The sequence below is a fragment of the Hakea prostrata genome, chromosome 9, assembly GCF_041222555.1.
Source record: "Hakea prostrata isolate BN-2017 chromosome 9, UWA_Hpros_2, whole genome shotgun sequence".
NCBI classification, from domain to species: Eukaryota; Viridiplantae; Streptophyta; class Magnoliopsida; order Proteales; family Proteaceae; genus Hakea; species Hakea prostrata.
In genome coordinates, this window is record NC_142608.1 from 10,949,337 (window position 1) to 10,977,100 (window position 27,764).

The 27,764-nt window shown below is 37.2% G+C and overlaps 1 protein-coding gene across 4 annotated transcripts in view; it reads left to right on the forward strand.

Moving 5' to 3' along the window:
• Window positions 1-5,227: 5,227 nt before the first annotated feature.
• The window catches only part of LOC149004626 (cold-responsive protein kinase 1-like), a 32,629-nt gene continuing 10,092 nt past the window's right edge, over window positions 5,228-27,764 (forward strand). For 3 of the 4 annotated variants that reach the window (XM_089168859.1, XM_089168858.1, XM_089168856.1), the window contains exons 1-5: window positions 5,228-5,533; window positions 7,004-7,146; window positions 8,181-8,293; window positions 10,051-10,261; window positions 10,351-10,588. In XM_089168859.1, the coding sequence (XP_089024985.1) occupies window positions 7,041-7,146; window positions 8,181-8,293; window positions 10,051-10,261; window positions 10,351-10,588 (668 nt within the window). In that variant the 5' untranslated portion in view covers window positions 5,228-5,533; window positions 7,004-7,040. The remainder of the gene's footprint in view (window positions 5,534-7,003; window positions 7,147-8,180; window positions 8,294-10,050; window positions 10,262-10,350; window positions 10,589-27,764) is intronic. The other variant, XM_089168857.1, reaches the window with a different exon arrangement.

Below are 27,764 nucleotides of genomic sequence, written 5' to 3' on the forward strand. Positions count from 1 at the left end.
AGAAAGATCTTTGTGAACCTAGGTCAAAGTTTATGGTATGACAAACCTTCGCTACATAATGAAGAAAATTATCTCTAAAATTAACTCGCACTCGATCCATGCATACTCTTTTTTATTTTGGTATCCGAATTTTCTCAATTCATAAGTATTCTTTTTGGTAAACAGTCAATGAGTATTATTTTATTTTATTTATTATTATTATTTTTTTTGTAGAGTTAACATGCTTTTATATCCCTTATTAGTTTGACCCAAAAAGGAAAAAAAGAGCAAATTGCTTTATATAAGAATGTTAGAAATTAATTTTAAAGGGTTGACTCAGTTAGCAAAAAAATCAATATCTCATAACATGAAGTAAAAAATTCAAATTTTATTGAGGCAAAGGATAAAGTCTTATTAAATATTTAAATTATATACAAAAACTATCTTGAGGTATAATCGAGGTGAGTATAAGTTGATCTTGCCTCACTTGATAATTTTTTTGTCAAAAATAAACTTATATTAGGCTCTCGAGGATAAATTCCTAGAGGCTAGGGGGTTCAACTATAAACTTTGGTGGAATAGACCACATGACCTAGATAGAGAGTGCTTTAGGGCCTGTTTGGTTACATGAGTCTAGAGATTTCAAATATCTAGAGATTTCAAATATCTAGAGATTTCAAATCTATGGAGTTATAATTTATAAAATTAGATGTTTGGTTGTGAAATGAAATATGTGGATTCATCCTAAAAAACTATTTGATCGACATGATTTTTGTGAATGTTCAAATGTATAGCTTTTTTCACCCACTACCCATAAATCTACAGAATCAAGTTTTTAGTGTAAAAAGGTGAATCTCTAGATTTCATGAATCTAGAGATTTTTACAACCAAACGGGTATAATTCTCAGATTCATGAATCCAGAGATTTGAAATCTCTGGATTCATGTAACCAAACAGGCCCTTAAAGTTCCATTGGCCAGGAAATCTGCAAAGAAATTCAAAAACCTAAATACAAACTTAAAGGAAACAGTAAGAAAAACTATTAGAAATCCTAAAAATATCTTCAGATATGATATGAGCTTGGGCGCTTGTTTTGCAATCTGAAATGGGGATGGACTTTGTCAAGATGTAGTTGCAGAGCTAGGCAGATTCCATCCCTAAGGACTTCCATCTCCAACATTGAAGCTGAGACACCCCTGTTGGTGCATGACTTTGCTGCTATGAGTCTGCCACCTGGGTCCCAAGCTCCCTTCGTTGAATCTTCATCCCTTGTGGCAATTTTAAAAATACATGCAAACCCAGTTAGGGGAAGAGTTCGGATCATGATAGATTGAAGTTTAGATCATCAGGGTGCCAAATAGGTGCAGCAGTGGTGCAATGAACTTGGTAGTCGTCCACGATCCTGTACAGTTGCAACATGACTGAATGAGGATATAGAGATTTACCTTTGAAGAGGAATTTATTCTTGGCTTTCCAAATGAGCCAGCATAAAGAGCTCTAGATAGAATAAACCCTTTCAAGACTATCACAACTACTAAGTTTACCGCATATGAAATCATTCCATTCCATCAAAGAGGTACCTGGGAATTCATCCACATCAATCCTAAAGAATACAAAACTTTCAACAAAGTTTTACAAACTCACAGTTAGACAAAACATGGTCTTTGACCACAAAAAATTAAAGAAAAACAAAGCATGTTCTACAATTTCGAATTCAAACATACACAGTAAACAAAGTGGGGAGGGAGAGCTCTTTCCATCAAATAAGTTATTTGATATTGGAAGAGTTCCATGGGCAGCTAGCTTTCCAAAGAAAGCTCCTGATTTTGGGAAGGGTTGAAAGGTTCCAAATGGCTAACCAGTTCAGATCTGCACAAGACGTCCCAGTTATTACTTGCAAATAAGAGCTTGTTAGAAAATAGAGTTTTTTTCATGGTGCCTACTTAAGTGAGACTTAATTCTTGACTACCCACTTAAGTGCGCTAAATTTTAAATTGCCAACTTTTTACTTTTAATAAAATTTCAAAGTTATCAACTCTTAGAATTCAAATGTTTGATCGTTAGTTTTATGGGTCAATTGACTAAACTACCCACTAGTCAAATTAGTAAAATGTTCTCCTACTCACTTAAGTGACCTAATCTCCTAAGTAGCCAAAATGATTCTCCTTTACCCTCTTCTTCCTATGCCTCACAGGAAACCCCACCTCCGCTGGCGACCACCCCCGTTCCCTTGCCAGCAACCATCGCTTGCCGAAAATACTCACCACCGCCTCTGTCCATGAATGCATGATCTCCTTCAACTATGCAAACGAATGTGACAACCTCTACAAGATAATCAAAAAGTCAATCGTCGATGAGGCTCTGGATAAGCTCAAGTTTGAGATTCTCACACTTTATAGATCCATAAGATGGATTGGAGGTCCTGGAGAACAAAATCAAGAACTGGTGCAACGCTGTCAAGATTGGACTGAAATCCCTCTTCCTCAGAGAAAGAATCATCTATGACCACCTCTTCTCCGTCTCTGGTTTCATTTGCGAGTCTAGTTTCTCCAATATCACCAAAGAAGGAGGAATCCAACTCTTTCGGTTCCCTGAATTGGTGGCCAAGTGCTATAAATCATCGGAGAGATGTTAAGGATGCTGGACCTCTATGATTTCATCTTCAAACTCTTGTCGGACATTGGTTCCATCTTCTCCCTCAAATCAAACTTAGGTGTCCGCTCTGAAGCTTTGAATTCACTCACGAAACTAGGCCACACTGTTTGTTCAATACTTTGATAAGGGTATCATTTTCTTCACTACAATAATAACACCATCAGTGATGTTTCGAAGCATGCAACCAAATTGCATTCTCCATCACCTTAGTCCTCAGTGTAGGTTTTAGAGAAAGCATAAGAATCATCTATAGCCCTCAATAATCTCTGTTGGGCCATTAGGGCTCTTATTTTTCTCTTCAAAATCCCAAAGTCTCCAGTCCTATCAAATTTCTCAATGTCTACCATTGAGCTCCCCTTTGGAACTCTCAAATCTTGGTACTTAGGATTTTCACCTTTACCCACAGCCCAACTAGAGCATGTGATTATCACACTGGAGGTGTATTCTCCACAGGCAAACCAAACCCCTTCTCGATCGCCACTTTTAATTTCTTTTAGTAATAAATTCACACAAATCAGGATATATAGAATAGACAACAACATATACTGAAATAACACAACCTGAAATTATCCAAATAGATTTAAAGCAACAAAATGTTGGTTGAACCTAACAATGTTAACAAACAGCAACCTAATAAGCAAAAGTGTTAACAATTGATAACAAGATTATACCAAGTAATCAATTTAGATAATAGCAAAGGTAATTAGATCTCAAAAACATGCATAAAACACCAGAGACAATCATTTCATGCAAACATATACTAGTCGAACCTGATTAACAAAGGTTGTTAATCTAATCAATAAATTGTTAGCAAAATTAATCAATTAACATGCCAATAATAATCACAGAGATCTTAAACCACAAAATAGAGCAATTGAAAGAAAAAACCCCAATTCAATTTTTTCACAAACCGTACCTAAACTGGCTCTGATATCGCATGTTGTGATCGATTGTGATTAATCATGAATATTACAAAAAATTAGTGACGGAGTTCGGTCCAAGACCTACGTCTCCGGGGCTCAAGAGATAAGCCAAATTCACTATAGGAGGGTAGAGAAACCTTACAAGACAATGTACAAATTACAATCAAAGGAAGCTCTTGCTTAGGCGACCACAATAGCATCATCCACATTTGAAAACATGCACGTACACTCATATCCATCATAGAGGAGTAGCTGTAGCGGAGAGTTCTAGGAGAACCCTCGTTTGTGAGAAAGAAGATAGAACATGACAGAGCCAAATGGAAACCCAAACCAATTACAACTTAACCCCAAAACCTGAACCAAAAAATAACATATATACATAGCTTGAACCGGTTGATTTGGTACTAGTTCAATAATGGGTTCAAACTATGCCTAAATCATGGCTCAAGTAACCCAAGGGCTGAGAAATTACAGATTAGCCTTTTCCTAAGGGCTGAGAAATTACAGATTAGCCTTCAATAGACATTGAATTTGCCTCAATGATAGATTTTTTTTGGCAGAAATTTAAACACGTAATAATACAATTACAAATGAGTAGAGTCTATGAGACAATCAATTCAAACATCTCTTCTACCAAAGAAAATTCAAACATCTCATACCATATTTGAACTGTTGTCCCCACACAACACGAAAAAGTCTATGTTCAAATGAAACTAAAATCAAATTGTGGAAAGGTGAAATAATAGCATTTAAGGGAGTGACACATGGGTTTTTTTGTTTGGTCAAGGAAAGACACATGGGTTGGCTTGTTTGATGTTGCAATGTCATAGACTCATAATTTGGTGAAGACAAACGCTACCAACAGGGAAGATGACAACAATGTCATCCTCACACAAGATTACATAAATGCCTTCTAAGTTTGCGAAATCCCCATTTCCTTTAAGAAGTTGTGAAAAACAATTAAAACGATTCGTAAATTAAATATTATTTAATGAGATTAAACCAATAAGAGGCCCAATATGGTATCATAGGAATATATATATATATATATATATATATATATATATCATTGGACCTCCTCCCTAAAATGTGTCTAATTAAGCAATCTTTTAATGATTAAAGAGAAGATAAAAATTTCAATATGAGAGAGACAGTGCCAGCCATATATCCATAGAAGTCTCCTCTATGCCAATTCTATGGTTTTTTTTGCCGACATTTTTCATGCATGACCGGGAATCAAAATTTTTGCCATTTCTTATTTTATATAAGAATTTTTTTTCTTTCTTTTCCCACTGGATGATTAAGATTTTTCTTTATGAGTCAACAGTTTTATATAAGAATTGACTTCATTATACACGCAACATCTTACGTGGATGCCAGCAAATCAAGGTTGTAATAAAGGTTTTTTTTTCAATAAAATTCTTTATTTCTCAAAAAAAAAAAAAAAAAAATCTTACGTGAATGCGACGTTCGCAACTCAAAAAATCCGGACAAAATCCAATATTTAGGTGATGTCAGCAGACATAAATACGAACGGCTGAGATATTTTCTCGATGTCTCATATCACACGGAAACAGAAAATCCAAGCCATTCATAGCATTCAACTCAAATTATTGTTGTGGAGAATTGAACAAGATACCAAAGAGACGGGTCAATACTCAATACTAACAACCAACTAAGATTTAGGAGTTTCCCCATTGCCGTTGAAATTAAATTTGCAAAAAAGCGTCGTTTTCACAATTAGAGTTCTTCTTTGCTAAGTTTGACAACACCATTTACACATTTTGAATGAATGTGCCATGAGTCGTGCGATGCTGCTTGTGCACTTCGGTTCTGATTCTCGGAGAAGATCAGAAGAAGAAGAAGAAGCAGAAGTAGCAGCAGGAGAAGAAGGACGTGAAACCAAAACGAAACTTAATAGATTATCCATTGAGAAGTCTGAGATCACTTGTGAATTTCCCTCGGTGGCTTTCTAGGTTTTTGTTTTATCCTTACAACTTGTTCCTCTTATAAATTTAATAATATCTTGTTCAGTTTCATCGATGGTTGACGATTCTAGTGTTCTTGTTGTTGGTTGAATCAAGGACTAGAATTAAGTCAGTGGCATTTGAAAAATCGTTATAATATCTGCAATTATAAACAATTTATTCTCGATTAGAGGTTCTGTTATTCGATTCGTTTTGGAGGGAGGGGGTGTTTGAGATTATTCGTGTGAGACACTCGAGTAGCTAACTGTATGTTCAGATGGTCATTCTAAATCGTTTGCATTTTTTTTCCTCATTCATTTTTTGAGTTCCTTATGAAGTGCATTAATGGGAAATCGACATGATTAATTTTTTTTATTCTGCCTAAGTTGATTACTGGACTTTGTGAGCTAGCTTCTGACTTGGGAGCGACTCTATTGCTGTAAAAGCTTTACTGTTGATTCTGACCTCCGAGCTAATTCCACTGCCCCTAACGGTGTCCATTGAGTTCGAACCTTATTTGTCTGTGTGTCGTATTAGAAGAGGGTTCAAACCTTGGAGTACTTTCTATTTGGTGGATGTTGAAAACAGAAGTATAACATTCATACCGCGTATAACTGAGATGGGACTGTTGGCATTTTGGCTGAATGATGTGGGAACTTGAAATCCTTGAAATAGTTAATCATGAATACAGTGCACTTAGGTGAAGTTAGATTTGATGTAATCAGAGGTTCAATGCACGACGTAGGTTGAGTGAAGTTAGAATTGATATAATCACAAATCGAATACAGGCATTTCATCTTCTGTGGCAAGAATAATTGGGGTTCTGCCTAAAAGAGAATTGACTAATTTTGCATGAGAAGTGAAATAATATAACTAGCATTGAAGATGAGGAAAGAAATGATGCTTATGATTTAAAAGAGTGGTGGGAGGGGGACAAAATTGGGTTCTTCTTTCTGTGAGCCTCCCATCCCTCTCCCCCCCGTCCCCCCCCCCCAAAAAAAAAAAAAAAAAAAAAAAAAAAAGAAGAGGAAAAGAAAAAGAAAAAGGTAGAATGAATATTAATTTCTGAAACATTTGTGAGCTTCCTTGGCCTTCTAAGATAATAGTCATGCTATTTGACCTTCAAACTTTTGGAAATGTGAAAGAAAAATTATGGCCTTTGGAGGTTTATTTCCCTTTGTTCCCAATGTATAGTCTCAAAGAAATTTTAGATAGAACTGAATCAAGTTCTCTAAATTATTCCAAGGTGGAAAGAATATGCATTCTATTCTGCTGAGTTGAGGAGAAACTCTCTCCTCTAAAGATTTAAGGTATGTTGTTTCAGTTCTCATCTTAGGTTAGGCACAGCCAAGGCTTAAAATGGACCTGTTGTTGTTACCGTGTCTTTGTTTCTCTTTTTGGATGAATATTTTTCTTTGTTCTTGTTATATATAGGTCTTACAGAATGAATTTGTTTCATTTCGAAATTGATTTTTGCAGATTCAAAAGTATATTTTCACAATTGCAGGGGATTGACATGAGTTGTAGTTGCTTCAGATCCTGCCGAGTGCGAAATAGAAATGGAAATGCCCATGACCACTCCCGTGCCCAGGCCTGTGCCAACGCCCATCAAGACACAAATGGTAAGAATCTTTTGATGCCCTTGCTGCTGACATTTTTCTTCGCTATACATCCAATAGAAGTTATTAATGTATATATACAAATTCTATCCATTAATATGGTAGCGTAGGACATTCTTACATGTTCATCCAAACACCACCATGCAAATACAGATAGCTACAAATTTTATGCATGTTGCTTAGTGCTTACCTTTTCTTCCTCTCCTTCACCCCACGCCCCCCCCTCCAAACAGTACACCCTAACCCTAAGCTACCTCAACCTGTCATATTGCACTTGGGCCTGGGTTAGCAGTCCTTTTATTTCTTTTTTGTTTCCCCCCTTCTCTTTGAACTCAGTGTGGGTGACTTCACCGTACTACTTGGCCCTTCCATAGGTATACGGTTTGTAGTTACAAACTTGTAAAAGTTAGCATGCCATTTTTATAACTAGTTATGAGCTTCCCCCTGTTTTACCATATCCGTAAGTGTGTTTAATTATTATTTATCTATTTGGCTCTTGCCTGCTGGACTGAGACCATATCTACTTTCTTCGGACATTGGAACTGCAACCTATTGGGTGGTCCTTGCATGTTATTGGGATTCCAGATTGACGCATTCGAGTTATATAATATATTCAGAGAACTGTTCTAATGCAGTTAGTGAACAGTGGAGTCTTCCACTCATATCCTCTTGACATGTGAAGTTTTGTTTCAGAAAAGCATTACGTCTGTCACAACTTCCACGATGGCTGATTTTGGCTGCTGGTTTGGGGGGGGCGGGGGGGCTTGTCCTTTCCCTTTCCGGCCCGCCCCTACGCGCCACTTCCACAACAGCTCCTTTTGGAGAATTAAATAAAATAAGAGGAAAAAAAGAAAGAAAGAAAGAAAAAAGAAATCCAATCTTGATTTGAATTGATCAATGAAATATATATTTTTTTTCTCTCTTCTTGACAGTGAAATCCCTGATATATTAGAACCATGGAAAAAAGAGAGGGATGGAGGGGTGGGTTATAATGACCAATCTTTTCTCATTTTTTGACTTATTTGGTCTTTTTGCAGTTACTCTAGGACGGAATATTAAACTCTTCTCCTTTAATGAATTGAAATCTGCAACAAACAGTTTTCATGTAACCAATAGGCTTGGTCGAGGAGGTTTTGGAACAGTTTACAAGGTACTTGCTAGCTTGTTTAAATATCAGTGGCAAAAGAATTGATATGAACATGATTTTCTTCTGCTTGTCTTTCTTCATTTATATTCTTGAAAATCTTGTTAGGTTTTTATGTTGAGAATTTGTTACTTGTGTCCATGTCTATGTTCTCTTGTACTTAGATTTTTATTCTCTTTTTTTTTTTTTTTTTGGGGGGGGGGGGGGGAGGTGTTGGGTGTGTCTGTCATTGAATTCAGGTTTGGGTTTGATTTATCCTGAATTTACCTTCCTAAGTTGCCTGATCCAATCTAGTAGTTGAAAACTTGGTTTTGAGCTATCATATGATCTAGCAAAAGTATGCCTCTACATTGACTAGGGTGAAAGAGTAGCATCTATCTTCCTCACTTAAAATAGTTGAAAAATGCTTTCTGGAGTTGAGTGGTATTTGGTTCTCAATCTCACACTTTTCAGATCATGTTCACTCATGCTTCCTATGTACTACAGGAATAGAGTTCTTGTGGCAATTTGTTTTAGAATGCCGACAGGAAATTAACTGGCTATTTGGCCATGAAACTTGGCTAATAGTTGATCTTCAAATTGCAACATGTAGTTATGGAAGCTTAGTTCATCCTCTACTCTGCATTTTTATGGGAGATTTTGAGAAACATCTTTCTTGGAACACTAGTATTTTGATTGTATTGTCTCTCTCCGATTACTTCACCATAACTAAATATATATGAAAATTTAGTGGGAGGAGATAATTTGAGAAGAAGAAAAGTTTAGGTTGTTTGGCTTTCCTAAATTCCAAGCTCATTCTTTTGCTTATCATGTTTTTGGGTGAATAAAAGTAATCAGGGAAAATTTCTATCTTTTCCCTATATTTACTCACTATTTACTCTTACTCCCCTCTCAAAACTTTCACCTTTGATTCTCTCAAAGAAATGAATTATTACCTATCTTTCTTCCTAATATTTCAAAATGGCCAAATTACCCTTTATTTTGTCCTGTTAATCAATTAAATAATTTTTAATGTTTTTCCCCTTCCTTCTCTTCCTCTTTTGTAGGAACCCATTGTACAATGTATTTTTTATTTAATTTTACTTTCACTCCCCTCTTCTATAGGAACTTTTTTATATTTTCCTTTCTTCTTTGATGGACTTATGAAAAAGAAGGGAGAAATAAAAAAGAATACATCCAATATGTTTAATAGATTCCGATAAAAGCAGGAGGAAGAAATTTTTTTTAAGTCCAAAGACATCTAATCGTTTATAAAATAAATAATTTCTATGAAAGACAAAAAAAAAAAAAGCGTCTGATCACATATAGTAAATTTCTATAAGAGGGAAAGAAAAGGAAAAAGAAAGAAAAACAAATACAGAATCTATCACATAATCGCTTAAAGGGTAAAAGCAAGGGTAATTTGGCCATTTTGAAATATCAAGGGAGAAAGAGAGGTAATATAGTTCATTTTTTTTTGGGTGGGGGGGGGGTGATAATCAAAGGTGGAACTTTTGAGAGGTGAGTAGGAGTAGATAGAGAGTAAGTATAGGAGAGAGATAGAGATCTTCCCAAATAATAATAACAATGTTGTACTTATCACTTGATTATTAGCAATTGGCAGCTTAATTGTGCTAGTGTTTTAAAGGGCATAGATTTTGCTAGTGTTCATGAACTTCATCTTGAACCTTTTACATAAATATTGAAGCATGGTAAGAAGGTTTCTTCTATTCTCATGTCTAGAATTATCTGTTACAGCATTTTCTGTTGTTGCTTTTGCATAGGGAGTCCTTAAGAATGGAACACGAGTTGCTGTGAAGGCACTTTCTGCTGGATCAAGACAAGGAGTGAATGAGTTTTTGACTGAGATCCAGACTGTCACGAATGTTAAGCATCCTAACCTAGTTGAGTTACTTGGGTGCTGCATTCAAGAAAATAACCGGATTTTAGTCTATGAATATGTTGAAAATAACAGCCTTGATCGCGCATTATTTGGTAAGTTTTAAATTACCAAATGTAGGTGAATGGCTTCTTTAATGCTTAATGGAGAAATCTAAAGGAAAATCTTTATCTTGCTCTTCAAGGGTCGGCAAGTAAAACCATTGAGCTGGACTGGAGCAGAAGATCTGCCATTTGCATTGATACTGCCAGAGGCCTAGCTTTCCTCCATGAAGAATTGGAGCCACATATTGTGCATAGAGACATCAAGGCTAGTAATATACTTCTTGGCAAGGACTTCGTCGCAAAAATTGGAGACTTTGGGATGGCTAAATTTTTCCCAGATGATATTACTCATATTAGCACCCGTATAGCAGGAACAACGTGAGTGATCTTTTCAAATCATAAATTTGTTGGTTTTTTTTGGGGGGTTAGTTATTTTATTTATTTCATCTACTGGCATAATGCTCTTTGTTCTTGGCATAATATTGCACCATTCTGCTTTCGTTGAACACTAAAAGAAAGGAAGATGATTACTAGCCTAACTTATATTTCACATGGTGCTCTTTCTTGAGAATACATAATCTATACTTCATTTTTTCTTTCTTTCTTTCTTTCTTCAATTTTTTGTGAAAGAAATTCTGAGATCCAATGGCATGATGCAACAAAAGTTTCTTAATCAGAAATGACCTCCGCTTTATAGATTTTTGTTGTAGTCCTCTCGAACTTGTACTGGGAGCTTGTTCATAGAGATCCTCAAAGAAGATATGACCATGAAGCTTCCAAATTCAAATGATTAAAGTTCTTTGTGATTGTTTAACTTTGTGTAATTGATTAAACTCACAAAATTTATTATTTGTTAGTATAATGACCATAATATTGTTAGTTATTTTGTGACCGATTAATGTGTAAATGATGAAAGTGAAAATGTTTATTGTATGTGCTTTACTTTGTTTGGTGTAGTTACCATAATCTTCACTCATACGCTTTATATATATTAGGTTGTTTTGTATTTGTCTGTAGCTTTCATAGATTCGCACCGGTGGATTCTGGGTGAAATCACTGAAATGTTAGTAGAATGAAGTTCCATTTCCCCGCCCTCCATTCTTGCTTGTTAAAAAATCTTATGAATAAAGAATTGAATTTGAAAAAAGAGTATAAAGGGGTTGGGCAAATCCCAAAAAGAAGAAGACAATGTTTAGGGAGGATAAAGTGGTAATTTCACAATAAGCTCTCTTCTTTTTTAATGTTTTTTATTTTTGTTAAGATTAACGGTAAACTTATAAGAATATAGGGATAGCTTAGGTATTACAAAATTATATAACCATGGTTTAATAGAAAATATTAATAGACTGTGCTGTTGTGCAATTTCAAGTGACATTTTGGGGTATCTATGCTGATTTGATATAATTGTGGGGTGTCTATGCTTTTTGTCATATATCATGGGGTGTCCTTGAATTTTCCCTAATAAATATCAGAGGGAAGCCCCAAGGAAAGATGTTGTAACAGTTCTATCGGTAGCTTGCCATCAGATATTCCTCTTGTCCCACAAGACTAGAAGCTGATGAAGTTCCAACAAGAAGTTGTGTTTGGATGCACTTGTTATTAATCTTGATCCTTCTTCATAAGAAAAGCTGGAATGAAATAGTTTATTAGTGCATTTCATACTCTCCCAAAGGCAATTCCAATATGGAATCACCTATTTTCCATTGATTACATTATTACTAGAGGATTCTCTGTGATATGGAGGATATTGGAATTTTTTTTAGAGAACACCGTGATGCACGTGAGGCTTCTGCTACTATAGGTTCTCAAAGGGGCAAATGTGATGCAGATCCAACACCGAATTGGCTTATTTCCTTTGAAATCAGCCTAGGGTTGATAGATTATGGGTGTTGGGCCTATTCTATGGGCCCAAAATTTTAATGCTTATGCTAAGTACAAACATAGTTTAATTAATGTGTTAAGCCCCAAAGTTCAGCCTAACAATGGCTATCCCCTCAGCCCCAACAGCCCTTGATTAATTCCAGAAGAAGTACAAACACAGAAAATAATAATAATAATAATAATAATAATAATAATAATAACTAGTATTAGGCTTTATTACTTAAATAATTGAAGAAACTTAAATACTCGAAGACATACCCGGCAGTAGGTATTCCTACAACTACCCGAGAGCAACAGTTCTCACCCTGCAAGGCCTACTGATGCAGCACAACCAGAAGTTACTGTTCACGCTACAGTAGCATGAACAGTAACTTAGATGATAATTTCATATTTGGTGGGCCCCAAGTCTAGCTTGCATGAAAATAGATTCAAATTTGGTGGGCCCAAACTCCAGCTTGCAAGGAGATAAAATATGAACTGTTTTTGTGGGAGTTCTATAGATAATTTAGAAATTTGTTATTTATTATTGGGATAATCATGTAATCAAAGATTTTATTTGGGTAGGATATCTAGGATAAGTTTTAGTTAGTTTTAAATTCCTAAGAGTCCTAGTAGGATCAGTCTTTTGTTAGTTTTAAATTACCAAGAGTCCTATTATAGTTGTTTTCGTATCCAAGTATGTTTGTTTTATTATTTAAACACTTGTAATCAGCTTATTGAGAAAAAATAGAAAAAATGAATTGAAGCTTGAGCTTTGTGCGTTTGTAGCCCCCCCCCTTCTTCTCCTCTTCTCTTCTTCTTCTTATGAGTTTTCTTCTCCCTCTTTCCCTTCTTCAAGACTAATTCTTCTAGGATTTCCCTTCTTCCCCCTATCTTCTTTATCCTTCTTTCTTCTCTATTCTGTCCCCCATTATTTGGTATTAGAGCCCAAACCTGGATATATCTCTTTCTTTATCTCATCGTTTGTTCAACCTTCTTTTCTCTCTTCCTTGTTTTCTTCTCTTCCTTGAGATCTTTCTACTCTTCATCCTTTCTTTATTGCCTCTAATTTCTTTTCTCAGTAATTGTGAACAATGCTACAACAACCTATCAAATCATTTTTTTGTGGTGCCAATCGTGAGATAGATTTTTCCTATGAAACTCGAGGACGAGTTTTTTTTTAAGAGAGGGAGAAATTGATGCAGCACAACCAGAAGTTACTGTTCACACTACAGTAGCGTGAACAGTAACTTAGATGATAATTTCATATTTGGTGGGCCCCAAGTCCAGCTTGCATGGAAATAGATTCAAATTTGGTGGGCCCAAACTCCAGCTTGCAAGGAGATAAAATAGGAACTGTTTTTGTGGGAGTTCTAGAGATAATTTAGAATTTTGTTATTTATTATTGGGATAATCATGTAATCAAAGTTTTTATTTGAGTAGGATATCTAGGATAAGTTTTAGTTAGTTTTAAATTCCTAAGAGTCCTAGTAGGATCAGTCTTTTGTTAGTTTTAAATTACCAAGAGTCCTATTATAGTTGTTTTCGTATCCAAGTATGTTTGTTTTATTATTTAAACACTTGTAATCAGCTTATTGAGAAAAAATAGAAAAAATGAATTGAAGCTTGAGCTTTGTGCGTTTGCAGCCCCCCCCTCTTCTCTTCTTCTTATGAGTTTTCTTCTCCCTCTTCCCCTTCTTCAAGACTAATTCTTCTAAGATTTCCCTTCTTCCCCCTATCTTTTTTATCCTTCTTTCTTCTCTATTCTGTCCCCCACTACCTACCTTGCAATTTCCCTTGGCAGTAATAAAAAAATCCCCTAACTTACTTCCTTTCCCCAATACTAATGGTAAATAGATTCCTAAATTAATCCCTTAACAGAACCCCCCCCCCCCCAAATATCCCTGCTTATCTGTCAATCCTTGTCTCAGATCCAGATCCAATTTCCTTCCTTAATTGCTGCACATCAGATCCTGAGGTCCTCTTTCTATGTTTGTGAGTATACACTCGCAATATAAAAGGCTTATCAACACTTCCCTCCAACAGTTTCACCTTGTCCTTAAGGTGAAAATCTGGAAACTGGTAGTTTTGTCTCATCATAATCTTCCAAGTACTTTCACATGAGGGCAGCCCTTTCCACTTAATCAGTACTTCCAACACTCCTTGAGCTGAGAAACGAATGGCTAGTAGGTCTTCCGGAGTGAGCCTGCAATTCCCCGTCCTTTTCCAAGCACAAGGGAAGTGGTTGTGGTGTGATATGCTGTCCAACAACTTTCTTCAACTGGGAAACATGGAACACCGGGTGGACTTTTGAATCAACAAGCAAACGAAGATGATAAGCAACTGGTCCTACTTGCTCAATGATTGGCGAGGCCCATAGAAGAGATGGCTGAGCTTTTCATTGGGTCGCTTGCAAGTTGCTGGAAGTGATAAGGCTGGAGTTTAAGGAAGACCTCATCCCCCACTTGATAACTCACTTCTTGGCCATGTGGATCCGCTGAAGCACGCATATGGTCCTATCCCACTCATCGAGTTGAGCTCATCCAATACTCTGTTGCGTTCACAGAGAAACACATCTACATCATCCACTTTTGACTGTCCGTCTTCCCAACGTAATAAAGCTGGTGGTTCTCTGCTGTACTCAAGCTTAGACAGAGTCATCTTAGTGGCTGAATGGAAGGTTACGCTGTACCAGTACTCCACCCACGACTGCCAAATAATCCAGTTCCTCGGTTGTCAGAAACATCTCAAGTAAATTTCAAGGCTGCAATTGACCACTTCCGCTTACCCATCGGTTTGAGGATGGTAAGCGCTGCTAAACTTCAAGTGAGTGCCGGCCAGTTTGAAGAGTTCCATCCAAAAGTTACCAATGAAGATGCGATCCCTATCAGAGACGAAGGACCTAGAAAACCCATGCAGCTGGATGACTTCCTTCTGAATAAGACAGCCACATCCTTTGTGGAATAGGGATGAGCAATGAAATGTGCATACTTCAATAGCTGGTCGACCAGCACAAGCACTGTGTCCCCACCTCTGATCTTTGGTTAACCTCCTATGAAATCCATATTGATATCCTCCCAAATGCGATGTGGTATCGGTAGTGGTTGGAGGAGACCGGCAGTTTCATGGCCTGATATTTGCTGCGTTGACAAGCATCACAACTGGCTACAAAATCGTGGATAGCAGCCTTCATTCCAACCCTGTACACTACCCCTGCGAGCCGTTTATAGGTTCTTAAAAACCCCAAATGGCCTCCAGGTGTGGAATGGTATTCAGACAGCAACTTTGGAATCAGTGGAGATCCATCAGGTATCACCAGCCTATTTTTATGGAGTTAGGTCCATTCTTGAGCTGGTAGTTGGGGTATTCCTGATCCCTTCAACAAGGCTTGGATGATCTTCTAGCAGTTTGATGCCTGGATTTCCTCATCTAGTCCCTCACTCTCGGGCCATATTACTGCTGACAAGGAAAGGAGCTGCATATCATTATCCAACTGTTTCAAGAGTGCGTCCGCAACTTTGTTCTCACTGCCTGGCTGATAAACGATCTCAAAGTTAAGTCCCAACAGCTTCATGACCCACTTTCGCTGATCCTTGGCGATGATATGCTGATCCAATAAATATTCCAGGCTCTTCTAATCAGTCCGCACTTTGAAGTGCCTCGCCATCAAGTAGTGACACCATTTTTGGTTGGCCGGCCTATTGGACTCTGTGCTTGGGGTGATAACACTTGACTCCAATAAGCAATTGGGTGTCCTCCCTGCATCAACGCCTAATCCTAACCCCGAAACGTTAGTCTCCACCAAGAATTCCTTTGTGAAGTTGGGCATAGCTAACACCGCTACTGTGGTCGTGGCGATCTTCAATCCTTCAAATGCCTTTGTAGCTGCCTCCCCCCATTGGAATGTATCTTTTTTCAACAAGTGAGTGAGGGTGCTGCGATCTTTCTGTAGCCCTTGACGAATCTTTGATAGTATCCAGCCAGCCCCAAAAATCCTCGTGAGGCTTTCAGATTTTGGGTTTAGGTCTACTCAACCATACATTTGATTTTTCGCGGGCTGCTGCCACTCCCTCTTTAGAGATGATGTGCCCCAAGTATTCTAATGTCACCACTCCAGCTTGGTGAACACTGTGGCTCCTCCTAGCTCATCCAGTAACTTCTCAATCGCTAGAATAGGATACTTTTCAGGAATTGTGAGTTTATTGAAGGCCTGGAAATCCATGCAAAACCTCCACCCACCATCTTTCTTCCGCACTGGCAATATCGGATTGGGATAGGGACTCACACTAGGCCGTATCAATCCCGCAATCAACATCTCCAATTCTTTTGAGAATTGGATAGTGGTTTGGCTGGATATTTGGTGGTGTACTTCCCTCCACAAGCGGTATCTTGTGGTCGTGGGTTCTCTGGGGTGTTGGCCTTGTGGGCTCGGTGAACAAATGTGCATAGTTGTCACGGCGACGAGGCGATGCAAGGCGGTTTAGGCTAATTGAGGCGATGAGTCGACGAGGCGCCCTCCGAGGCGCTTTTGAGGCGGTTGAAGCATTTTAAGTGAAATTTTTAGTGTACATCTCATTCACTCTAATCTATCATATCTTATATAATAAAAAAACTAATATCATACTACCTCAAGTCATCCAACATACTACAAACCACACATAATAGGTCCTAAATAAGTCGCGGAAGAAGGAAGAGAGGGTTGCTTGTCACGCCCGCTTGCCGGAGTGTCGCTGCGGGAATGGAAGAGAAGAAGGAGGAAGAGAGGAGATTGGGTTTAGAGTGAGAGTGTGAGACTTGAGTCAAGAACTTATTCTCTTTCAATTTTGTTTGTTTTTATTTTTATTTTAACATTTGATCACATGTAGCGTCATTATACATATGCATATAGGTTCAAACAATAGATACTTTACAATCGGAATCTAATAAGTATTTCAATATAAGCCTTCGATTAGGCATCTTTCTCGTGATTTAAAAAAGAAAAAAAAAAAAAACGGATGCCTTATTGCCTAAAAATAAGGCGACGCCAATTTGAGGCGCTCGGGGGCCGAGGCGCGATTAGCGGCGCCTGGGGCCTTGACAACTATGCAAAATGTGCGAAATTACCTAACAATTCCAACACGGCCATATTCTCCTGCCCCTCCATAGCCTCCAGGTTTGTGAGTTGAGGTTGCAACCATACTTGTTGCCGCCCGCCTGCACAATCTTCCACAGACCCTTTATGGTCGTCTCCAATCTTAATAAAGTCAGGACCCCACAAAGTTTTACTGCCCGCCCTTGCCACTCAAAATTCATAGTTCGGAGGTGCTAGTTGCTCCTTATCTTCCTTAATGTCGACGACCACTCAACACCTAAAATAGTATCAACGTTGCCCAAGCTATATGGGAGAAAGATCCTGTACAAACATTACTCCACCAATGGTGATCGAGATATTTTAGCTCACTACACCAACTTTACCATTCGTGTCATCTCCTAGAATCACTAAAATTCTTTCCTGTGTACCTCTAGACCTAGTGGTTCCCCTTATTCTTGAGCAACAAAATAGTGGGTCCCGCCATAATCAACCAAGATCACGATGTTGTTGCTGTGGATTTGTTCCCTTAGTTTAAGAGTTTGAGGTGAGTTGAATCCTGCTAGGAGGTTTTAGAAAATTTGGCCTCCAGTAGGGGTTCAATTTTGACAGCCCCAACACCCCCATCAACCCCTTCTGTCGTTGCTGCCATGCTTGATTTCTCGTCATTGTGAAGCAGAAGCAAGCTCAGTTGCTTTAAAGGACACCGGTCCCATGCGTGATTCCTTGTCATCGTGAAGCATAAGCAAACCCAGTTGTTGTAATGGACACTGGTGGCCCTTGGTGTATGGTGCCTAAGCACACTACCTTTTCCATTTTCTCCATATTTCTTCCTGTGAGAGCCATCAAGATCTGATGGGTTTCCTATCTTGGCAGAAGCAGTAGGTCATGTTTGGGAGGAAGAAGATGATGGTTCGGCCACCTTTTGGTTGAGTCAAGCACTACAACGTTGGTTCCTTGGTTTGTATTGGTTCCTTTATTAACTATATTAGTGGGACCATATTAATGTAAAGTTGGGTTGATTGTGTGGGCTGGGCCCATGGTATTTTTCTAGGGTGTTTAGCAACCCAGTTTCTTGCTTCCAACGCTTGGGCCAGGTCCATTATTTGACTCAACGTAGTGGGTCCAAATAGCTTAATCTCTTCCCTAACCTCATTGTTTAAACTTGCAAGAAAAGCCCCCTTGAGCCACCCTTCTTCTACGACTCCTGCAGCCATTGTAACTGCCTCAAATCCCTCCCTATGATCTGCAATTGTCTCAGTTTGTCGATGGGTGATTAATGCCTCCAAGGGTGTCTTCATCTATGCTGAACAAAATCATTGGATCAAGGCATCTTTCAACTCCTTCCATGATATAAATGGTTGTTGCAATTCCTTGAATCACATACACCCTAATGCTGCCCCTTTAAAACATATTGTTGAGGCTCAAAGCTTCTCACTTTCACTTAGTCTATACAAATCAAAGAAACTCTCTGCTCTAGCAATCCATCCCATTAGATCTCCCCTAAGGTTGGCATCTTGAGTTGCCTGGGGAGGAAATCTTAATGTGATTGTTTCTCCCACTCAATTGGGAGATTTCCTCGATGGTTTTCCCTTTCAATAACAACACCCTCAGTTCCTCTCAGAACTCCTCCTTGGCCCTTTCTTCTCTTTCCACCTGCTGTGCTAAGGTCCTTGTTTGATCTTGCTTGTCTTTCACAATGGTCTCCAAAATCTCTACTTTGCTCTCCATCCCACTCTTTGCCATTCCCTGGAGTTGAATTGCTTTGATGCCAAATTGTCAAGTCCCCAAGTTTAGCTTAACAATGGCTATCCCCTCAACCCCAAGTAAGATTAAATCTAGTCAGGATCACATAAATTAATTAAAAACACTTTAAAATAATAACAATGCAAGATGATGAAACATACCTTCTTTGGGGTCCATTAAAGACGGAACATAGCGGAATCTTTTCTTTAGTCTCCCACGAAGAACAACCTGTAGTTGATTCTATAATCAACTTGATACTAAGATCTTCACCTCTAGACTCCTCCATCACTGCTTGATGGAATAACCTCTCTTAACTAACACTTTATGTGTAGAGAACAATGTGATGCATTAGGGTTTAAAGGAGGGATCTAATATCCTTCATATAAGGAAACTTATTAGGTCGCCCATGAAGATCTAATGGTCCTTAGTAGCCCACACTTGCCAGTCTATATTAGAGTTTTAGTACCCATATATTACCCATATCAAACCAAATAAGGAAACTAAATTAGAGTGTAATACAATCATTAAACCCACCTTATGTGGAATATTTTATTCATATTCTAACATTCTTTCACTTGGGCTATATTCATTATGACACAGTTAAACAAAGACATCATCTCTTGGTTTTAAGAAAACAATTGAAAAACATGTTGAAAATGTTTTGACCTCTATGTGCACAACTTTATATTGGTCTAAAAATAATACTAAAACTCAACCCCTTCAAATAGAGCCTTAAATGCCAAATCATGATAGTAATTGTATCTTTTAAGAAGCACAAGACCATCCATTGTCACAAATACTCTTATCTCTACTGAAAATAGATACAATATGGCAGTGTGGCAACTTATGACACTTTATAGAAAATCCTTATGTGTCATTTCGTTGTCGGTCCAAATCTCCACTTTATGTGACTTAATGCCACAAGAGAATATACTTTATGGTTCCCACGAACCTGTATATCATCCTTTATAACTCGAGTTTAACTTTATGTTTTACATGACATTACCTTAAGGCTAATACATAAACGCCCCAACCTTTGCTTAAGGTTAACACATACCTTAAGACCTGCATAATATGCAACATGATAATAATGTGAACACCCATATGTCACCAAAGAACTTTATTGAATTCAAACAACATATTATCAGTGCATATAAAATGTTAAGAAGCAAGTATAGATGAAAAGCTTTATCACACAAGAGAGTAAAATACACAAACTTCCACTAAGCAACCACATCTAAGGATGCTCCCAAGCCTATAGTTACTATGTCTTTTTAAGACGTCAGGGTGGAGACCCTTAGTTAGGGGATCTGTAACCATATCATTTGTACCAATATGCTTTACTATGGTATCACCTTCTTTAGTCTTTTCCTTAATGTTCAAATACTTGACCTTTATGCATTTAGACCTTGTAATACCCTTATTGTTGTTAATAAACAGCACAACATAATTGCTATCATAGTACAAGTGGATGGGTCTATCCACAATGTTAAAACAAATTTGTCAACTACTTGATGAGATTCTTTAGCCAAACAGTCTGAGTAGCTGCCCCATAGCATGCTAAAATCTTGACCTACATAGTGGAAGAAGTAATTATACCCTAGTCCACACTTTTTAATGATATGGCCCCTGCCATCAAGGAAAATAGCCTAATGTGGACTTATTATCCTGATAAGTAGCAAGGTCAAAATGTGTAAACCCTACTGCTGTAGGTCTGGAACATGCTTATAAATCAAGATATAATCTTTTGTCCCGTTTAAGTACCTCTAAATAAAGTACTTTTTTAAGTTGTTTCTCTCAGTATCCTTTATAGGGCAATCATAATAAGCTCAGTGTATCTCCCTTAAGAATCAAAACATTCCCAGGTTTGCAATCCAACATACTGAACTTCTTCAAATATAAACTATATATGCTCTTTGAGAAATATCCAATAAATGACATGAACGATCCCTATGGATCTCAATGCCTAGGACAAAGATCCTTTATCAAGCTATTTCATGTTAAGATCCTCAAATAACAGTTGCTTGGTCCCCATGCAGTAGGCCAATGTCACTACTAGCAAGCAAAATGTCATCAACATAAATAACGAGGAAGATAAAATTCCTCCCACTGACTTTGCCATATATATACTGATCTACAAGGTTCTCAATAAAATCGAATGAAGTCATAACACTGTCAAACTTTAAGTACCATTGTTTAGAAGTTTGCTTAAAACCACAGTCCGACAGATCGTTCCATGTCGTTGTGTCGGTGGTGTCGGTGGTTGGCGAAACCACCGACACGCCGACATATCGTGATATGTCGGCTGAAATCGAAGTAACCCTAGGTCGCCATCGTTGGTGGTGATCCGATTTTAGCACACTCCAATCGGTGCAGGGGTATATGTTGTAGAAGATTGAACCAATTGCTAATTTAATGCCCAGCTCTGCCCCTGCTCGGACCAGAATATGCTCTTTGGCTGACAGCAAAGTGATGAGAAGAAGAAGAATAACGCTGATGATCATTAAGAGGCCTTGAGCACTCCACCGCGGCACCGCCATCGAACAAGAGAGAATCACCAGGAGGAATATAAGATTGCAAGCCAAAAGATAAAGGCAGTGATTCTTCATTGTAGGAGAAATCTTAAAGAAAATTGGTGATGGGTTTTGTTCAGAGGGAAAATGAAGAAAGCTGCTACAACTGAAATACTAAAAACTACCTGAATCAATTTGAATAGGTGAGAACATATAAAAGATGAGACTAGCGATAGGATTGATGTGGGTTTTTGATGTTTTTGACTTGGCAAAGTTAGCGGAGGAGAAAAGGTGTTTTTGCTTGCAGGTGTGAGTTTGAGGGAGAGAGAGAGAGCCGCAGAGATGAGGCCGCAGAGATATGAGCGGCAACAACGAGATCGCAGAGATGAGATGAGATCAGAGAGATGGAGAGAGATAAGAAAAGAGCGCAGAGATGAGAGAGCACAAGATTTTTCTTCAAATCTCAGACTCCATCACTGTCACCACCATGATTTCCGTCATTGGTCATCACGCACCACCATCGTTTTCCCGTCATAGTTTCTTCCCTGAAAAACACGGCGACACTGGCTGAAAAAATCGACTGTCGACGATATATTGTCGATTTATTGAATAAATCGAGTCGCTGAGGGGAATCGTGTCGCCCCCGAGCGACACGGTGATATATCGCCGACACAATGTTCCATGCTTAAAACCATAGATAGTCTTCTCAAGTCTATACATAACATAATCAGAATAATCCACTACAAAACCCTCAGGCTTAACCATATAGACCTCTTTACCAAGGTTTCCATTTAGAAAGGTAGTCTTCACATCCATCTGGTGTAACTTTGAAAGATTCCTTAGAACAGTAAGGTGAGAAAATTTCACTTCTTTTTTAGTAAATTCCTTAGGTACTAATTGGTCTTAAACCTCGTAATCTTTCCTCAAGAATCCTTGTTGGTCTTATACACCCACTTACAACTAATAGGTTTACAGCTTTTGGGTAACTTAACAAATTTTCGAAACATCATTATATCTCATCAACTATATCATATCCCTCGTTGCACCGATTACAAATTTAATTAAGGATTAAAGACAACTTCCTAATAAGTAACTAGGTAAACCATAATGCTAATGTTATAGTCATGTTCACCAAAAATAGACCAAATAGTTTGGGAACAAGCTACCCTTCTTGGCTACATCAAACACTTGAAACTTAGGTACCTAAGAATCCATAACTTTGGTCTCTTCATTGGGATGGTTAAAAAAAAAATCCAGTTAGGAAACAAGATAGCAAGGAGTACCTTTAGGTTCCAACTTTTGCAATACTAGATTATACAACCTTAATTTTATTGAACAGCCCCAAATTCTAAGATGGTTTAAATTAAATTTATGAACAATCTGCAACGAAAAAGGAGTCAAAGAGCTATTTTCAAGGTTTCACCTCATATAACCTCAAGTAAATTAATTCACTAACTATACTGCTCACCATATCCATAAAAGTGTGATTAAGCCTTTCAGCTACTCCATTTTGATCAGGACTATCAAGTATAGTAAATTGACCAACTATATTAGAATCCTCCAAGTATTTGGTGAATAAGCCCTTAAGTTGTCTAGCATCCTTATGTTTGCCATAATACTCTCCTCCCTGGTCAGATCTAACAATTTCTATTGATTTTTCTTAACTGTTTCTTAACTTCAGTCTTAAAAATCTTGAATTTCTTAAGGGATTCAGACTCTTCCTTAATTAAGTACATAAACTATATCAGGAGTGGTCATCTAATAATGTGATGAAATAATAATTTTTACATAAGGTAGTTGAATAGGGACTACTGATGTTAGTTTGAATGACCTCCAATAGGTCAAAACTACAGACTGCAGATATATTTTTGGTATTGGTTAGCTTTCCACTACAGTGATTTACACAAGTCTCGAGGTCACCTCCAAGGGTAAGGAGGATGTTAAACTTTATCATCCTTTCTGCGCTTTCCGTAGAGGTGTGGCCAAGCTCCTTATGCCACAATGTGTAAGACTATTCCTTAGGTAAGGATCTTATGGGGACAACCATCCATCATTGTAAAAGACATAGATATCTTTATTAGGAGTCAAACACAATCTATATAATCTGTATGACATTGTGTAGCATCCAGTCTTATTTGAATTGAAAAGCATCAAACTTTTGTTGTGTTTCACTTTAAAAGAATAAGCACATAAGTTTGAAACTGAATGAGAAAATAATTTTCCTTTAAATGTAAGTACATAGAATGTATCATCTCACACCAATTTATAACCAATATTCAATATGAAATGATGTCTCCCACTAGCTCTATGTCCTCTTCTACATGTGTCCCCATTGTGAGCTTTGATTCCCTTATTTATTGGCTTCCACATGTTTTTGAATTCATGTATTGTGGAAGTACCACTGTCTAGTCGCCAGAACCGAATGGGACAAAAGAAAAATTAGATTCTCAAAGAAGAGCCAAAGAATCAATACATTTATTCTCCCACTTCGCTAACTAAAAAAAGTGGGAAATTGTAGTGGATGTATTGTTTACTATGGAAATAGTGGATGACCACACATTATTCTTAGTTACTTAGAGATCGATAGTTCTAACTCATGAGTGTATAAAAGACAAATTTACAGAAGAAGTGAATGGGTATAAGGAAGATTTTACTTACAGAAAAAACAATGGTCACCTCCATTTAATAAGGAAGCTTTCTTGGGTCCTAAATTATTTGTCTGACCGGACTCTTTATCTTTACTTTGAGCATCTTTATGAGTGTGGTTCTTGAACTTCTTATTTTTATAGGTGTTGAGTTAGATGCAAACAAGACTATGTAGGTTTCTTTTGTCTTCCTTTAGTTTCTCTTAAGTCATTTAAGGACAAAGTTTCATATTGGGAAAGGTAAATGCTCTTTATAATTCCAAAACTCACGGGAGGATGCTAACGGCTTTAATGGACAAGTGTAGGGGCAATGAAAGGAAACATTAACAGTCTCGAGTTTGTTTGAAAAATAACCATCCTAATGACATAATCCCTAACTCCTCTAAAACTATCACACCTTATGATAAATAACTCTTAGAGAAGTATACTTATTTCAACATTAAATAAGACTCGGTACCTTTATGTCACTGCATCCAACAATTTGTTAGGAGTGCACTTAGTGGATAAACCACTCTTTAAGTATTCTTTTATGGACCTCTTAATGGACAACAAATAGATAAAATTACTTCTCACCTAGGCATGTAAATCAACTTTTGTCTTCTATACTCTTATGAGTTAGATCTGTCAGTCTCTAAGTAACTAAGAATAATGTGCGGTCATCCACTATTTCCATAGTAAACAATAAATCCTCTACTAAGAATCTTAATAACAACCATATTATTCTTGATAGAAAAGGTGACTAACATCAAACAATGCATATTTTATTAGCATAATATGTAATTTATAAGTACATCACTAGAAAGAGCACACATATATCATCATGAAAATAACTTTGGGTAAAATTAATGACATACAATTGTGATGCTTATTCACTTTATTATCATAAGTGGGTAACATTTAACTTATAAGCGCATCATTAGAAAGAACGCACTTATATCATCATGAAAACACCTTTGGGCATAATTCATGACATACAGTTATGAATTATGATACTCTCTCACATATCAGTGGCCATGGGAGTGTTCAAATCTTTGAAAATCTACCATCTTTGGGTATATAAACTTCTTGGATCAGTTAACCCTAACCATATGTTAAATATGTCACTCGCTTAACGCCAATACACAATTATCACCATGGGTGTATAAATGTGCCTTAACACCAAGAGACATCCCATTTTTATATATGATTGATAGTCCACAAACCCAACCATGAGTGCTACTTTGGCAATCACCCACAATCAAGCTCATGAAACTCTTTCATGTTAGGATATACTTTATGTTACCCATAATATAGTACCTGTTGTAATTTTAATATGGCAATGGGCATAATTGCCGATAAAATCACAATGCATGCTAATACATTGTTTAAAAAAGGCTTTAGGGATTACCAAAAGGCAGTCAAAACTTTATGAAGTATGCATTTTGCAATTGCATATTAATCATACAAAACATGCTCAAGATAAAACCATAACACAAAGTAGAGGAACCATATCAAAAATTCACCCATCGGCAAAAATATGAAAGTCATAACCATATCACTTCATTAATTCACCTATTTAGAAGTGAAATTAGATCCTGAAAATGATTCCATTGCGTTTGAAAGGGTCCAAAACATAGAACCCCAAGATTACACTTAAAAATTTCTTATGGTTTGGCCAGAAAGTTAAAAATACTCAATATATACCATTTTAGGTTTCTTTTTCTTATTTATTTATTTATTTAATATTTTATACTATCAATTAAACCAGCTCAATAGAAACAAAACAGGAAATCATATCCAATCAAACCGAACCGAACCAGTAGGGCTGAACTGTTTAGTAGTCAAACAAGTTAACTCACTCGATTTGCTATTTGACTTGCTAAGTCACCAAAATTGGGTCGGGTCAATAAACAAACCAGTTAAATTGGTTCAAACGAAAACAAACTAGAGAACCAAACCCATTCATGCAACGGTTAAACCAGGTCAACCTTAATGACCTGTCGGGTCGGGGTTACGGGTCATCCGCACGGATCGCGGGCTAAGTCGAGTCTGACATGTTAAGCTAGTCAAACTGCCACGTCAGAATCTTAAACAATTAATTAATAATTTTAAGTAATTCCAAAACATCTATATTGGGTTGCTAGATTCCAGTAGCACGTCTGGCGTCCAATGACGACCCATAATATATCAGTTTCTTTTATTTTTCGAGAGCGACGCAGTGGTGGTGTCAGATTTTCAAGATTCATTCTAGAAAAAAGGTTAGAGGATAAAAACCGTATAATTTTGATAGAAACTTGGGAGGAAAAAAATCACAATGTTCATAGATTCATTTTTGGAGCCCAATATTCATCAGTCAACATTCCTATGGATCGTTAATCAATTCTATGCAAGCTCTGATTCCATATGTAAGATTAAATCTAGTCAGGATCACATAGATTGATCAAAAACACCTTAAAATAATAACAATGCAAATTGATGAAACATACCTTATTTGGGGTCCATTGGAAATAGAGTGCAGCGGAATCTTTTCTTTAGTCTCCCACGAAGAATGAACCTGTAGTTGATCCTAATATTAGGATCTTCTCTTCTCTCCTCCTATTCACTGGCTTGATGGAATAACCTCTTTGAACTAATGCTTTATGTGCAGAAAATAATGTGATGCATTAGGGTTTAGAGGAGGGACCTAGCATCCATTATATAGGGAAATTTATTTAATCGCCCATCAAGATCTAACGATCCCTATTAGTCCACATTAGCCAATCCATATCAGAGTTTTAATAACCATATATTAACCATATTAGACCAAATAAGGAAACTAAATCAGAGTGTCACACAATCAATGAAGCCTACCTTATGTCTAATATTTTATTAATATTCTAACACCCCAACAACCCTCGATTAATTTTAGAAGTACATCAACATAGAATAATAATAATTATTAGGCTTTATTACTTGTTGAATTGAAGAAACATAAATACTTAAAGGCATACCCAGCAATAGGTATTCCTTCCGCTACCTGAGAGCAACAACTCTTGCTTTGAAATGCCTACCTTTCAATTTCTCTTGACAGTACTCAAAAACTCCCCTAACTTACTACCCTTCCCCAATACTAATAGTAAACGGATTCCTAAATTAATCCCTTAACGGAATCCCCACATATCCATTCTTATTTGTCAATCCCTCTCTTAGATATGATTTCCTTCCTTAATTGCTGCACATCCGATCCTGAGGTCCTCTTTCTATGTTTGTGAGTATACACTCACGATACAAGAGGCTTATCATAATGTAACTTCTACATAACTTAAGTTAAAAGAGCAGAATAGTGTTTTATCATATCTCTATTTCAGTTCAAGTGTCCTAGTCTAAGTCAATTAGTTTCTCCTTGAGTTAGTTTCTTATTGGAAGTCGAAATCAGTTTAGGGCTTATAAATAGACCCCTCCACTTGACGGCGAGAGATTAGACTGAATATTGAATAAGAAAAGCTTTGAGTAATTCTGCTTGTGCTTGTTGAAAAATGTTTAAAACTTATGTATATTATTTTTTATTTAAATATATATGTTGTAATCATGTCTTTTATCTTATGATTTCTATAACGGAGACTTTTGTCCCACATCGGGCAGAAAGGAGCTGATTATCTTGTTTGTATATAATAATGACTTATGTAATATATCTTTGGGGTTAAGGATGGCTCTTACGTAGTACGGTGCAAACCCATGTGCGACGCGAACCAAGCCTGAACCCT